Source organism: Rhinatrema bivittatum, chromosome 15 (genome assembly GCF_901001135.1).
Source record: "Rhinatrema bivittatum chromosome 15, aRhiBiv1.1, whole genome shotgun sequence".
NCBI lineage: Eukaryota > Metazoa > Chordata > Amphibia > Gymnophiona > Rhinatrematidae > Rhinatrema > Rhinatrema bivittatum.
In genome coordinates, this window is record NC_042629.1 from 49,290,904 (window position 1) to 49,306,239 (window position 15,336).

General features: G+C 46.6%; 1 protein-coding gene across 5 annotated transcripts in view; it reads right to left on the bottom strand.

The window, feature by feature from the left end:
* The window catches only part of IGSF3 (immunoglobulin superfamily member 3), a 143,228-nt gene that overhangs the window by 33,892 nt on the left and 94,000 nt on the right, over positions 1-15,336 (bottom strand). For all 5 annotated transcript variants that reach the window (XM_029578565.1, XM_029578564.1, XM_029578562.1 and 2 more), the window contains exons 5-7: positions 6,944-7,351; positions 4,700-5,089; positions 1,479-1,880 (exon numbers count right to left, since the gene is read on the bottom strand). In XM_029578565.1, coding sequence (XP_029434425.1) covers positions 1,479-1,880; positions 4,700-5,089; positions 6,944-7,351 — 1,200 coding nt within the window. The remainder of the gene's footprint in view (positions 1-1,478; positions 1,881-4,699; positions 5,090-6,943; positions 7,352-15,336) is intronic.

Genomic DNA, 15,336 nt, shown 5'->3' on the forward strand with positions numbered 1-15,336 from the left:
ATGTCTGTCTAACCTGCAGTGATGCAGACTCCACTGCTTCCCCAGGTAACAGGTAGTTATCCACACCCCCCCCCCCACCCCGAGGACCTCCACCCCGACCTATTACTCCTTCCACTTGCAAGCTAAGGCGAGTTGGAAATAAGATTGTATCCCTCCCCCCCCCCCACCTCTAGAGGCAAAAAAGGCTACCTTGTTAACCTACAGAGCCATCAAGCTTGCCTCATATCCATTCCTTTTTATTCCACAGCCTATGAAATGATTGCAAGGGGGGGAGAGGGAGGACCACAAAGGAATTCCCGTGCCTCTCTCTGCCTGCTGGGTCGCTCCATGTACAACACACAAAACTGAGTTATGACCCTGCAAGGTGGAAAAATAGCCTCGCTGGAAACAAAAATCAATAGAACAGGAGCTACAAATGGATAGAGTGTAAAAATAGCAGGCAAGGGGCACAGTGCGACAGAAGAGAAGCAAACGTGCACGAGAGGGAGTGGGGGCGTGGAGGACGGCGAGAAGGGGACAGGACAATAAGGAAAAGGGCGAGTAGAAGAGCTGGGCAGGGCTAAAGAAAGCTCATAAAACGGAACTAGCAATTCCATCACAGCCCAATCAGGGCCAGATGTAGAGATGGGCAATTACCCTAGAGCAAGTCCACCCCCCATCATATTTCTTTCACTAGCTGGAAATTTGGAAGGGTGGAAATTTTTGTGCATACCCTGTGTACCAAGGACAGGAGCAGCTCACCAACCCTGAGCCCCCACAGAACTGGGAACCCCAGTTAACAGGAAGAATTTAAATTGCAAAAGGGGGGCCTAGAGCATGGATGGCAATCCAGGACCCTGACATTCAGTCACATCTGGGGTGGAGAGCCGTGAACAGCGAAGATTCCTCTTCTCATTGCTATAAAAACATATATTTGCACTGACCTTATTGCCTCAGGGGCCAATCAATACAGTCTGGTGGTCTCAGCACCCAGATCTGAATGCCATTTTAACCTGCGACAGTGGCTCTCACATCAATCCGTGGGAATCCCCAGCCAGTGTGGTTCTCAGGATAAATTTAAGGAATTATGTATGAGTCATATTTGCATACACCGAGTCTAAGAACCATACTGAAGCATTCAAATGTGTCTCATGTATATTCATTAGGGATATTCTGAAAGCTGCACTGAGAAGCACTGACTTAGGACATCCGCACTCATACATAGGATTATAAACTCGTGGAAGGAAGAGCTATGTAGCTGCAGAATTACAATTATACAGCGCTGTGCACAAGGACATGCTTTCAACAAAGCAACAGGCAAGCAGAGGAAAACTGTAGGCAAAGTGAAAGTTTGCATATAACATGCGATGCTGCAGCAGGTGGGGGAAAGGGAGTCCCATTGGTCATTTCTGCGGTCACAGTCTCTACTCCTACGTTACATAAATAAATACGGACTACTAAGGCTGGCACCTTTCAAGGCACATTAGTCGGACACTCACCCAAGGCAGTCACAAACATGGCTGCACTAGCCGACCGTTCCCCTATCATCTGCCATTCTCCATCCAGGGCGTGAGCCCACTCAACCACTCGGCACTCGTACTGGCCCTCGTCCGATTTCTGACTGCTGAATATCTGCAGGGCGAACGAGTCGGGCCGCGCCTGCTCCATCTGGATGCCGCCGAAGCTGCTGCGCTCCCGGTAGGAAGGGCCCGGCTGCAGGGTGCCGTCCCGGTCCAGCCAGACCACGTCGCTGCGCCGGTTCTGCCGGTCCAGGAGCTGCCAGGTGACGGAGAGCCGGCTCTGAGGTCCGGCGAGAGAGCGGACGTTGCAGGAGAAGCGCAGACTCTCCCCTTCCAGGACGGTGCTGGTGTTGCTGGTCACCTCCACGCCGATGCTGCTCTCTGCAGAGAGGGAGGAGACAAGGAATCAGACCCTCAGTGCTCCGCTGACAGAAGCACTAATCAGAAGTGCCAGGAAAAGCAGCCACCTCATCCCACACAATAAGCTCCGTGCTGGAGAAAGCCCACAGACTGTACCCACTGCTCTACAGCAGGAGAAGAGCTGGATATCAGCTCAAACACTTCCAACTCCAGCGAGAAGCAGGGATTTGGCACTTGCTCCTGTGTAACTAGGGCAGAGGTGGCGGGTCACCTAGCCTGGCTACTTTCTCCAGCTAACAGCAAAAAGGCATTACTTCCTACAGCTGGGAGATCTTCCTTAGGCCAAGTAACGTCGACTGCCAGCACTAGAGGAGCGCAGGCATGGGCAGACTGGGTGGGCCAAATGATCCTTATTTGCCATCTTCTGCTATGTCACTGAAAACTAATCACCAGCACTTACCAATGTAAAATGTGCATGTGCTTTAAAATAGCTTACAAGGTGCCACTGCTGAAGTTTGTGCCTACTGATGTCCGTTAATACTGCCTCGTTTGAGTTAAAATGAGCGCCTGCCCGTGCATCTCTGCTCTGTGGCTTCTCAGTGCCACTGTGAAAACCCCCTAAGCCTTCGTCCACCCATCTTACCAGTTTAAAAAAAAAAAAAAACCAAAAAAAAAAACCTCATCATACTGGAAAACAAATAAAGGGGCAAAAAAAAAAAAACCCCACAAACCCTCCACGTTCTTCCTGCTCATGACATCGACAGCACTGTCCGGTGACATCACCGTGAGAAAGGAGATCACAGCAGGGACAGAGGGAAAGCTATGCGCTAGCTAGACCATGGCAAGAGCAGCGATGTCCCTTCCCCTGTTTCAGATCTCCTAAACAGGAGGTTCCCCTTCTCACTCCCCCATCTCACGCATATAAAAAATGACAGAGCACCACAGGCACCACTCCCCCCCTTATTAGCAAAAACTTCCAGAGGAACCAGCTGGAATTAGTCTCACCAATGCTTTTCATCTCACTTTGCTGCCAGAAAAATCCCTGAAGGCCCAAACTACATAACTCATTCTGTATAACTACAAAGATTTTTATAACAGCACAACGAAGAGGGGCACCCAGAGTCTATGCATGACTATTTAAAAGGCCAGCATATTACAAACTCAGTCACAGTACAGCATTTCTAATTTTGCTTCGTTAAAAAGGAAGCATGTCTGCATCTCAACGATGTGCTCAGCAACTTTTGGATACCCATAGAAGCAGTTTTTGAATAAATTACATTTGTTTAAACATTTAACCCCTCTCTCGTTCAATAATTTTTGCTTTATGGCCTGTGGTGATCTCGTCAGCCGCTACAACGGTTCCTGCCAAACTGAAACCAGTATCCCACGGGTCTGTCCTTCGCTGTCCTGGGTGGAGAAGCGCGCTGCGAGACAGGACATGTTTCTGCAGGACAGATCTATTCTTAGTCCAGCAGACTTGGGAATCGCCACCTCTGACCGCTATCAGGAGACAGGATGGTGGGCTGGATGGCTCATTGATCTGACCTTACTGTCTTCAGTTCAGAAAGGAATTGTCTGGCTTTTCTACAGCCTGGGAGGGGCTTGGGCAGGACAGAAGCACGTTCCCTCTACTGCTTTTCAGAGATGCTTCAGGAATAGGTGAATAGATGCCTCTACACCAATTTGTATCATAACCAGGCCAGCCATGGGGTCACTGGCCTTTCTCCTAGTTATTTCCAATCTCACGAATGCTGCATATTAAAGCATTTTTGCTGTTGGGCCCCGGTAATAAGGCCTGGAAATCGAGTCTGTGCAGACCACGGCATCCTGCTCCTAGAATGACGACATTTGTGACATTTTCTTTAAAAAAAAACTGTTGAGGCACTGATCTCCATCTAAGCAGTTCAGATAATGTCCTGTTCTGCGCACATCTATTCAGAAGTGTTTCCGAGAGGGTGTGGGTGTGCAGGAGGCGGCAGCGGCGGCATGATTTTCATTAAACCAGGATTAGGATTACTGTTTTCCCGTTTCTACTGATGCTCCTGACCACAGAGGCTGGACTCAAGCCAAGAAGATCAGCGTTGCCAAAAAAATTAAAAAAGGGGTTTGAAGCCTAAAGTAAAACAAACTGCAGCCTAAAAATAGCACAATGCAGGGGGGGGGCGGGGAATAAGACAATGGGTCCTTCTCCGAAATTCTTAAGGAATAGGGTTCCCCACCTCCCACCGGAAAAATGAAGGGTCTCCTGCCTCTTTCTGTCCAGGTGAGTAGCCTAAAATTAGCACAACAACCCTCCCACTCCCCTCACACCCAATTTTCCTGCACAACAGAGAAAAATATTGAGCCTAAGGGGTATAAAATAGCGGGACTCTGTCCGGGTTCCAAACAGAAGCCTCCAGTACAGACCAGGGTAACAGCAATAGTAATTCACTGGATGCAGGAAGGCGCATGCACGCTCAATAAACCACACCTCTAGCCCATCCACTCCCCGAGGGGCAGCACACTAGGGGTGTGTGCAAAAACCGCATTTCATCTCTCTTCTGTCTTCCCAAAACCCAGCTGGTGACACATGATGGGGAGGGGCACCGAGCACACTCAGACCCCAGGGATCTTGGACTTCAAAATGAAACGTAAGACACAACACTCAGTCCCTGAGTCCTAGAATATTGGGGACAGCACAGGGCACACTCTCATTCCAGTGACCCCCACCCCCGGACGTTCATAGGCAGGATCCATTCATTTCAACTAAGAGCTCGTAACTAACTTAATGCTTACTGCTAAATTTCATGGTTACCACAACCCCCACCCCTCATGAACCCCTGAGCAAATACTGCACTTACTTAAGGGGACAACTGTGATGGGGATGTTTTTGGGCCTTTTGCTCTCTTTGTCAATGAACTCCCCCGTCACGGACTTCTCCCGCTCTGTGACCCGGCAGTTGTATTTGCCGCTGTCCTCCAAGCGAAGCCGGTAGATCTTCAGCACAAAGACGTTGTCACTTTCTTTGGCTACCTTTAGCTGCCCTTTGGCTTCCCGCTGAGCAAACTCGCTGTTGAGGGCAGGGACAACGTTTGGGCCCAGGCTAGCAATCAGGGAGCTGTTAAAAGCCCAGGAGATGGAAAAATAACGCTCCGGAACATTCTGAGCATCAATGATGCACTTCAGCTCCATTGGGTCCCCTACTGCGTAGGTCCTCTTCTCAGTCTCCAAGCGAACATTAAAGTCCTTATCTGCAGGAAGAAACATGGAAGACAGGAATGGAATTAACCACATTTGGTTAGGACCCAAATGAAAGCATTTATTATAAGCCTTTTATTCACCACCTCACGGTTTAGGTGAGTGAGCCCATAAACATGCAAGTCCCTTCGCATTTCCATATGCCCTCGGTCTACTCAAAGATCCATATTATACAGCTGTGCTGCTCTAGCACTCAAAGGAAAGCACCATTACCATCTGATCCAATGTGCACATGGCAGGGATGATAAACATTTCCCAAAGATATTCTCCTGGTCAAAATCCAAGTCGTTTCCCTCCTGCACTCTTTGCTCTTCGAAAAGGCACCCATTACGGTCCCCAAATATCAAAAACATGAGGGATCAAATGTGAATTCCTAACTGTAAGCTTGCACGTAATTTGTTTTCCCTACCATTGGGTAACAAACTCTTCTTTGTGAGTGAACTACCTTCTCTCGCCCAGTTCCTCTGGCGACGTTGCACAGTGTTGCCTGCAATGTCCCAAGGAATTATGACCCACAGGCAATGAACTGTGGCATCGCTAAAGGAACAGGACACAGACAAGGCAAAATTAGAAGTCCTGCCACAGCCCGCGTACGTCATCAAGGACTGGCTACAGTGCAAAGGGACATCAGGTAACAGCATAAGGCTACTTCATAACAACAAGTACAACCTGCAAGCTCTGGGCCTGTTTTTTTTCCGCAGGTGAGATTTCAAAGAAAAATTATGCACACAGACTTAAAAAAAAAATACAGCTTATGTGCATTATTCTCCCCACCCCACCCTAACCACATCCATGCTCTCAGACTACATAAAGAACAGAACATAAATCCATCTGAGGGCTCCCAGCTGGGGTGCACAACGCGTCCACCCCTTCTCCAATATGCCAGGCTCTGCAAGTTCTGGCTTGGGGCTGGATCTCTGTTCCTAGGTCATGTAGTGCGGGCTTCACAGCCTACAGAGCACTCAGATGCTCCTGTTTTATCATCACTATCAAACACCCTTCACCAGTGCTATGGGTTTCCCTCTGAATGTAAAAAAAAAAAAAAAGAGAATATGGGTCACAGGTCATCAAACATGAGCGATTACAGGAAATGGGTTTCTTGCACAGTAATTTCTGCCCATGCGTCTTAAAAGGTGACAACTGCATCCATCATTGGGCTTTCGGTGAAAATTTAGGCACGCGAGCCCTTGAATCTAGAAAAAATTATCAGTAATTGAATTTTTATTTTTATTTTTAAAACATGTAAAGTGGACATCATCATCCAGCTCGTAAGATGTTCTTACTCATCCCATTCCAAACTGATTCATGTAATTATGGAATAAAAGCCCACCTCATGTCGTTCTCCCCCCCCCCCCGCAAAACAGACTACAGGAGAAAAAACCCTTTTTATGGATTCAGTGTGTTGAAGTTCAGAAACCAGAACATTAAGCAGATTAATAAACTGTAGAATTCAACATGAACACATTTTTAAAATGCTGTGAATTGCCCTGTGGATGGGACACGGTCTGCGTTTACTTTCTCTGCTTATTCTATCATCCTACCAGGGCATGTTTGCAAAACAAACATTTCATAAAGGTTTAAATAATCCCAGGAGATAACATTTAAAAAACTAAAAAAAAAAAAAAAAAAAAATAAAAATCAATACGAAATACATTGGACCTGGTCCACAAAAATAGTTTTAAGCAGTAAAAGCAGAAAGGTTCCTTGTCATCATAAAGTAAGAACTGAATCAGGAAGTGTGTCCTCTCAAGCACCAGAGGAGTTAAATCCAGACCCTCTCGTTAAAGGATACGCTACAAATCAAATCTCATGACGCTCCAAGCGTCCAAGCTCCAGCAAAGCCCCACCTGCAGCCTGCACGTTGACTATCGTGCCATCCGATCTCTTCTTGGTCATGGCGTACCAGGTCTCGTCCGGGTCCTGGATCCACTCCATCGCCTCGCAGTAGAACTCCCCCTGGTCGGACGCCTGCAGGTTGTAAACGGTCAGCCTGAAGGACGCCTCCCCGATCTTGTCCAGCCGGACGTCCCCGGAGCCCTGCCGCTGCGCGTACGTGCTCCCAGAGTGCAGCACGAAGTCGCGGGTCAGGGAGATGACCTCCGTAAGCTGGTCTCCCTTCTGCCGGTACCAGGAGACGGACAGGTGCGTGTGCTGGGCGGTGTTCTTCGTCACCTCACACTTCAGCTCCAGCGCGTCTCCTTCTACTTTGTTGAGCGTCTGGGGTAAAGATGTCACTCTGAGGGAGTCGGGTATGACTGACAAAAGAAATGGGAAAAAAAAAAGAAAACCAGACGACAAGACAGTTAATTATCCATCTAAATACTTTGACATAAAATAATTCTTTTAGTTGCTTTTAGTTCATTTCTCTTTAAGGAAATGGTTCATCTTGATCTGCATTTTTTGTAAAATTGGCAGCTCAATGAAGGAGATTAACAGTGCTAAAGGGCCATTTAAAAATCCAAACAAATTATGCTAGCAGACAAACTTCATTACCCACTATTTATTCCTCACAAGGCAATGAATTAGGACAGCCTAAGACTTCCAGAAAGATGCTCGCTGGCACAAAACAAATATTAAGAAAATCACTAGCAGTAAGTCTCAGAGATGAATACAATAGCTAATTCTTTGGTGCGATACACACACACCCCCATTTGGTGACCCCCAATAAGGACACTGTATTATACTGTTCAAGCTTGTATTGGTGATAAAACTACATTGGGGACACTGAACCTCACCTTTTAAGTGCATTCCGAGCATCTAAAAAAGGCAAATGCAAGCACAAGTTGTTAACAACTTATTTCTGTACGTCAGAAACTAGGAGTTGGATTTAATTACTCGACTTTTCAAAAACATTCTCAAGGCAAGTCACTGCCCCAAAGAGGACTTACAATCTAAGGTTGTACCTGAGGCAATGGAGGCACCCAAGGTCACAAGGAGTGTCAGCAGGAGAAGCAGGATGTGAACCTCTGGCTCTCAGGCCTCTGCTGTAACCACTAGGCCTCACCGCCATTCCTGGAACTAATTGATTGCTTTTATATAGTCAGTTTTCCATCACTAGGAGACATCAGTTGTTTCCTGCTGTAATTTTACCAGGCCCTGGAAGGTTAAACTCAAATATCCTAAGTTCTGGATTTTATTACTGTACAATCCTCGGGTTCAATAGCTGGGAAGAAGCATAATGCATAAAGGAAACAGTGACAGTAACCAATCAGTTCCCCTTCGCCCTGGATAGAAGGACAGCGCGGGGAAGAGACCGGGCCATCGCAAATCAGTGACACTTAGTGGCCAGATGCACGTGTTCTGGATTCCAGAGAGCACCTCAGTCTGAGGTTCCTCCCCGATGATATCTGGCTTAGATGGAAGAAGAGGCAACACAACTGAGGGGAAAACACCCCCTTACCCCAGGGTCGTTGTGAATAAAGTCTAAAAGCTTTCTGCCGGATAGAGGCCAAAAATTGGAACAATGGAGATACAAGTCTAGAATAAGGTGCAGATGTAGGAGAGATGTACGGGAACCATGGATGTGAACAGGAGGGGGTGGCAGCGGTCAGGATTAAGCTGTGTAAAATGCCGGTTTCTCCGAAGCGCCAAACTCCCCGTTTTCATGGAGTGCTATCCAATTCTCTAGACACAGAAAAAGCAAGAAGGTTTTGCGTGTTTGTCTGCTCAAAAGGTAGACTGGATTTTGAAACAAACTCTCCATGGGATTATCATCAACAACCACCAGTGGTGGCTAATAGAGGCTCTCCTGGAAGTGCTGCTTTTTGGAGCTGGAAGCTGCCAGTCCAGGTCCTAGCAGTGACACCACTGAACAGTGAAAGGATTAAAAAAAACATTTTACAAACCGAACACACGAGCATCATTCTGACCACTACAATACAAGAGGGTAATTTTCTGAGTGTACATGGCATTACTGGATATGGTGATTCAACAGATCGCTGACTAGGACCCTTTACAGTCAACAAGCATGAGGGTGACCCTGACGCACTGTGGTCAAAAAACCATGCAACCCCTGACCTTTGTGCGGTCTGCGACTGCAAGAAAATGAATGTGAATTCAAGAGACCCTTTTCACAATGCTGAAGGATTACTGCTTCCCTCCTTCAAATAAATCAAGGCGGCTACAAACATCCCTGATCACCAGTGACTCAGCAACCTTTAAGGCTATAGACTGGCTGGACTAGAGAGGGAGAAAACTAGAGGGGCTGGCAGGCCCCCCTGCCTGCCAGCCCCTCTAGACGCTCTGTATGTCTTGGCCCCCCCTGGCCAAGACATACAGAAAGTCGGAAGAAAGATAACAGGGACAAAAAGAGGGCCGAAGAAACAAGGATAGGCAAATGAAAATATCTGGAAAAGAAGGAACAAAAACGGACAGAACAGAGATGAGAAAGGCTACAAAAAGAAACAGACAGGATAAACTAAATCAGAAATATTAAAAAGCTTGGAAAAGGTGTTCTGTTTCATTTTCAGTTCTAGACAGTATGTATTAATTATTTTTTTTTAGTGTCAATTAAACTGGCATGGTATGAGTCCAAGCCAGACACCTTGGCTTGGCTATCAAAACCTTGGCTTCCCACCACCTCTAAAGATAGATTCCTTCAGATTCTCGGGCACCATTATAAAAAGATTTTCTCCCATGTTGTGCCAAAACATTTTATTAAAGGAATCATAAGAGAGTTAGTGCGAATAAGAAGAGATTTAGCATCCATATGTAAAGCTAGCGAGGCTTTCCTAGAGAAGAGCAAGGCTTATTTTAGAGATCGGATTTTCAGGAGACAATAGTGTGTGAAATGAGTGATAGGAGGGTCCATCCCAAGTGGGTGTGTAAGTCATAGAGAGATAAAAGGTGACTCCATAAGTCAAAGGACTTGAAGTAGAGCTGTCTCACAGGGAGCTTGGGGAGGCATCCAAGGGGCTGTGCTTTGCCTAGGGCTCTTAAGGCTCTGCAGGAGAGGGGGATGTTTCTCTCTGGCTTGTAAAAGAACAAAATGGCATCCAGGAAGATTCAAACCTCTCGTCTACTGGGAGGTTTGGTCAGGAACAGCCTGTAGTCAGTAAGTGACCTAGATACAGGAGGAGGAATTTCATCTGGGCCTCGAGGAAGAAAAGGCCTACGTGGGAGTTTGAGGGGGAAGATCCTTCCATCTGTCATTACTCAAGCACAAGAAATGGATTTTTTTGTGTTTTGTGATCCTCTGCTCCCCAGAGCACGAATCCATGCTTGTCCCGGATGCTGGAGTGATCAATCAGTGATCGGCAGTCTCTGCAGGTGATCCCTTTGACAAAGGGGGCGGAGGTTACTGATAAAGAACGGGGTGAAGTACGCAAGATTTACTTTATTACAGGTAAAGGGAAGCACCCGAAGGATGCAGATTCCGAGCAGAGCTGGACTTAGAAACATGGGAGTTCCTCACCCCGACCTGTATTTCAAAAGCACAGTTACCACTTCAACTAGACCGAACAAATGGGTCAATGGGAATCCATTTCCAGGTCACAGGATGCGGACTCAGACAAATGCTTTCTTCACACAGCCAGAACCCTTGGAAATCCCGTTTTTCAATCAAACCCCTGGAGCTGGTGATTAGCTTCCTGCTGCAATCCGTACGCCCGAGCCCAACAGACAAAACAGCTTCCTAATCAATCGGCGGCAACGGGCGCTTGCCTGGAGCAACTCAGGAAAACATCAAAACTCCTTCAAATAACTGTTCAGTCCCTGAAGGGAGAGACTGCCAGCTCATTACGTGATCATAATATTTTTCATCCGATGATATTCATTTTCTCTTTTGTCTTAATTCAATTACTCTCCAATTTGATGAAAAAGGAGAGGCTGGGGGGGGGGGGGGGAGAAAGAGAGAGGAGCAAAAGCCAAGATTAAAGCAGAAAGAAAAAGGGTTTGGCTTTCATCAGTCGCTCTGAATGATCACACAAGTATCAGAAACTGAAAGAGGCTTTTCTTTCCACCACATCAGCAGTTCGCAGAGAAGAAAAAGTAAAGAAAAGCTGTCGTCATGTAGCTGCTCTTGAAACGAGTGTTTATTAAAGGAACTCTATCCCCCGAGGGAACAACAGAAAAATGAGTTGCGAGCCCTCCAATTTGTTTTACATTTCACGAAGAAGAGTTGTGCCTGGCTTTGCAGTTGGTAGAGCGGCAAGCTAGAGCACAGGACACTTGGGTTTTGGGTCGCTTGCCAGCATCATCTCCAAACGGGTTGCTTTTGTGCATTATGCAAACATGCAAGGGCAAAACGACTCCACCCAAAACTAGATTATCTGTAACTATTAACTCATAAATCAGGGCATGATGGATATGATCTCATTCTCTCAAAATGTGCTGCTAATGCCCTTCTTAGTATTTGCATCTTGCCTGTGCTGAATGGCCAATGTCTGAGCAAGCTAGGAAATCAGATGCGCCAAGGTAGGTCTGTCTATGCAGGTAGCACGGACTCCCCAAGATGGCTGAAAAAAGGCCCTGGCAGACTAGTCTTAGAGAAGGCTTCTTATCTCAGCAGTGGGTAGCCAAAGAGGGGCATTAGTAGTAGAAGATGACAACGGTTAACCTTAAAAATCAACAGTGTTTTAGCAGCTACTCAGTACTGGGTTTCTCAAGCCCTCCCCAACAGTGCAAACACTTCAACTGCTTTGAAATTAAAAAAAAAAAAAAATACATTTCAACCAAGCAGTAGTAAATAGCTATGTAAAATCATCATTCTGCTTGAGTACTCGTGAAAGGAGGTTTTATAAAATGGATTTATCACCAGTTAAGTACGTGGACATTGTTAGGTGCCCTGAACGCTGGTGGCTACTGGGACTTTGGACACTCCCGTCACATCAAGCCCCTATGACGCCTTGCTAACTTACTTTCAGAAAAAAAAAGCAAAAGCTTGGCTTTTCAACCAGGTCTTCCCTGGAGAGATCATGCTCCCACTTGTCCAACTCCCTGCATGTCCGTCTAAGGACATGAAGCTCTATGTCCAATGCTATTCCACTGTTAATTTTGAACACCACTGTAAATTATCTCAATTGCAATTTATCTATTTTTAAAGTGATCGTAATCCGCCTTGAGGCCATTCTTGGTAAAAAGGTAGCATATCAAATGTCTATAAATAAATAATTGAACATCCTTCATATAACCCCTTCAGCCCTCAAGTCCTCATCATCACAGATTATAGAAATATTGACATCACTAACGTGCAATACCAAGGCTTTTAATTGCCAATGGGTTTGTTTCATGCACTGTACATATAGAAGGATAATTTTCAAAACCATTTCCAGGAGTAATATAGTATTTAACCCACGGAAATGTCCTTTTATAAAATTGACTGCCTGCCCAATATGCAGGTAAAATTGAGCATCATTTTTCCTGAAAAAAAAAAAGCTATGCGCCCATATTACCAGATGGGAAGGGAATGTGTGCGGGTAGATTGGGTGGGATAATTTTCAAAGGGAAAGTACTTCTGCGGGTAAAATGCAGGATTTACACCAATGCGAGCAGTTACAAAATTATCCCCACTATTCAGGATTTTTTAATCTAATTCACTGACAAAAAGACTTCTAATTTCCTCAGTCTGAAAAATTTAATTTGAAAAGTATGTATTGTGGTTGCCACAGGCCCGGCTTTAGGCTTCAGCAACAGAGGCATTTGTCTAGGGCACCAGATTTTGAAGGCGCCAAATGCCTAGGCCAAAAAGGATTGCAACTGTGCCAAGGAGCAGCCTGCTTCAGCAATCCACTTCATTGGGTTACTGCTTAGGCACGCTGGGATTTTTCAGGTCTGTGGAGAGAAAGGGACTCCCCCGTTTTCCAGTCTCCAAGGTCTCCCAACCCCCACTACTCTCCAACCCTGCCTTTGGGCTCAAAACTCTTAAATCAGGCCCTGGGGTGCCATGCTAGTACACTTGAATATTTTGAAATAAGGATCAAACAAGTTGAAGATGAGACCTTTTTATTGGATTATCTCAATGCATCTGTGATCATCATCAGAGCAGTGACAGTAGAAGTCTGATGGAGAAAATCTGACACTTGATAACTATGTAGACAGCAATGTAGGAGAGAGCGTAATATGCTTTAAAATAAGAGAAGTCCCTTCATGATTGCTGCAGCTGGGGTGGTCTGCCCCAAGATAGCCCTTTATATGGGACGTCATGCATTACAATTTTATTTCTTCACACCACTTGAACTGGTGATACAAGAATTCTACTCTTGCAGACCTACTGTTGCGGCTCCTGGTAGTGGAAGGCCTCGGCTGGTCCCCCCCTACCTCTTTTGCTGCCCGTTACCGCTGCAGTCCCGCGCCACAGCAGGCTAACCGCAACACTCCACACGGCCGCCAACGCAGTCTTCCTCTGGCAAGCAGGGCTCCTCCTAGGCGAGCGAGCACGGGAGGCTCCGCCCTTTAAAGGGGCCGTGGCAGGAAACCTCAGCCCGGCCCCGGAAGATGACGTCACGCTACCAGGGTATTTAAACCCCACAGCAGCCTCCAGCTCCTTGCTTTTGCAACAGGTCATCTCCTCGGAGTGCTAGTTGCTGTTCCAGACGTCTCTTCTTCCTGCTCCTGCATTGATCCTGTTCCTGGTTTCGTTCCTGCTCCTGTTCCAGTCCTCTTGATCCTGTATCCAATCCTGCGTTCCAGTTCTTGCCTTCCTGACCGTGCCTTCGTCCCTGCCTCCGGCCTCTTCCTTGATCCTCAGTTCCTGTGACCCAGTCTTCTGCTTGATCTCCTGGTTTGACCTCGGCTTGTCTTCTCGTCTTTGCCTGTCTGCTGCCCTTCTCGACCCTTGGCCTGGTACTCCATTCTTGCTTTTCTACTGCCTGCCCCAGACCTTCGAATAGGACTCCCTTCCGCACCTTCGCTGCCAGCCCTGACCCTGACCTCTGATCCTGTATTCATCTTCAGCTTCGTCTTCATCGAGGCACCCGCACCCAAGGGCTTAACCTGCGGGGAACGAGGACTAGTATAGGTGAAGGTCCTGCCGGGTTGTCCTCGCCAGCTCCTCCTACCGGAGACGAGAACTATTGGGGGCAATCCCTCAGTGGTCACACCATCTCTCATCCTGGCCCAAGGGTCCACAACCATAACACCTACTGAACTTGAAGGAATAACCTCAACACCAGAGATGGTCAACTCCAAAGCGACCTAGATCTTGGGCTAAGGATCTAAAGGATCTATCAAGGCCATGCCATAACGATGGAGGCAGGAAGACTGGATGTACCATCATTCACTCACCCTCAAATACACTGGAGTGAATGAGTTCGTTGTTTGTAAAGATACTAACAATGTTTCCGTTTCCTTGTTCTTTTTATCTAAAAATAAAGTCGTGTCCCACTTGAGATGACCACATTGGCAGCCTTGTTATCCAGAATTACCGTCTTTTAAGAAAATGTTCATGAAATTCGTTTTTTTTGGGGTGAGTGCGGGGGGGGTTGATAAGAAGAAAAGTCAAAAAATAAAAATAAAAAAAATCACATGGAAAAGAACAATGATATCTCCAGGAGTGGGTAAATACTGCTCCTAATATGATCGACTCACATGACGGAGACATAGAGAGAGGGAAATCAAAAGACATAAAAATGGAAGCCATAAAATAAGAAAGAGAAAACAAAATCCAGAGAAAGTCGAGCCAAAAGAAAGAAAGCAAGGGGAGAAGGCAGACAGCAAGTCAAAGAGGAAGGGAATGGGGAACACATAACTCAGCGGGAAAAGAAAGCTACAGAACAGCACAAACAGCAAGGCACGGGGGGCAGTGGGGAGCTGGAGTTCTGGGCGGCAGAAAGCTTGAAAATTAATTATTTACATGTGGCAGGTGCATGCTCGAAGCCCATTTTAATAACTTAAGCATCAAACAATAGGGCCGTTCTGAAAGATGTAATCTTCCTCCTCCGAGCTCCTCGTTAATCTAATACATCAAAATGATGTTCTCCTTCCCATTAATAATCCAAACAAAGAGGGAAGATGAATTCTCATACTGCAGACAGTGGGGAAACAGGATCCAAAGCAACAGTAACCCTTCTCATTGGCAGAACACATCTTAAGATACGCCTGCCACCACGCCTCCTTTGCGTCAATAATCTGCAAAACCTCTTCCCCTTGGAAGAGAGCTGCACTCTGGAGTCTTTCGCAGGGCACCGTGCCATTATATGCCTGCCCGCCACTTCCCAACCAGCTGACGATTCCCAAGTCCTCTTCCATCCTCTGCACACACAATCCACCAGGGTGGGGCGACTGAAAAGGCGGTAACAGCCCA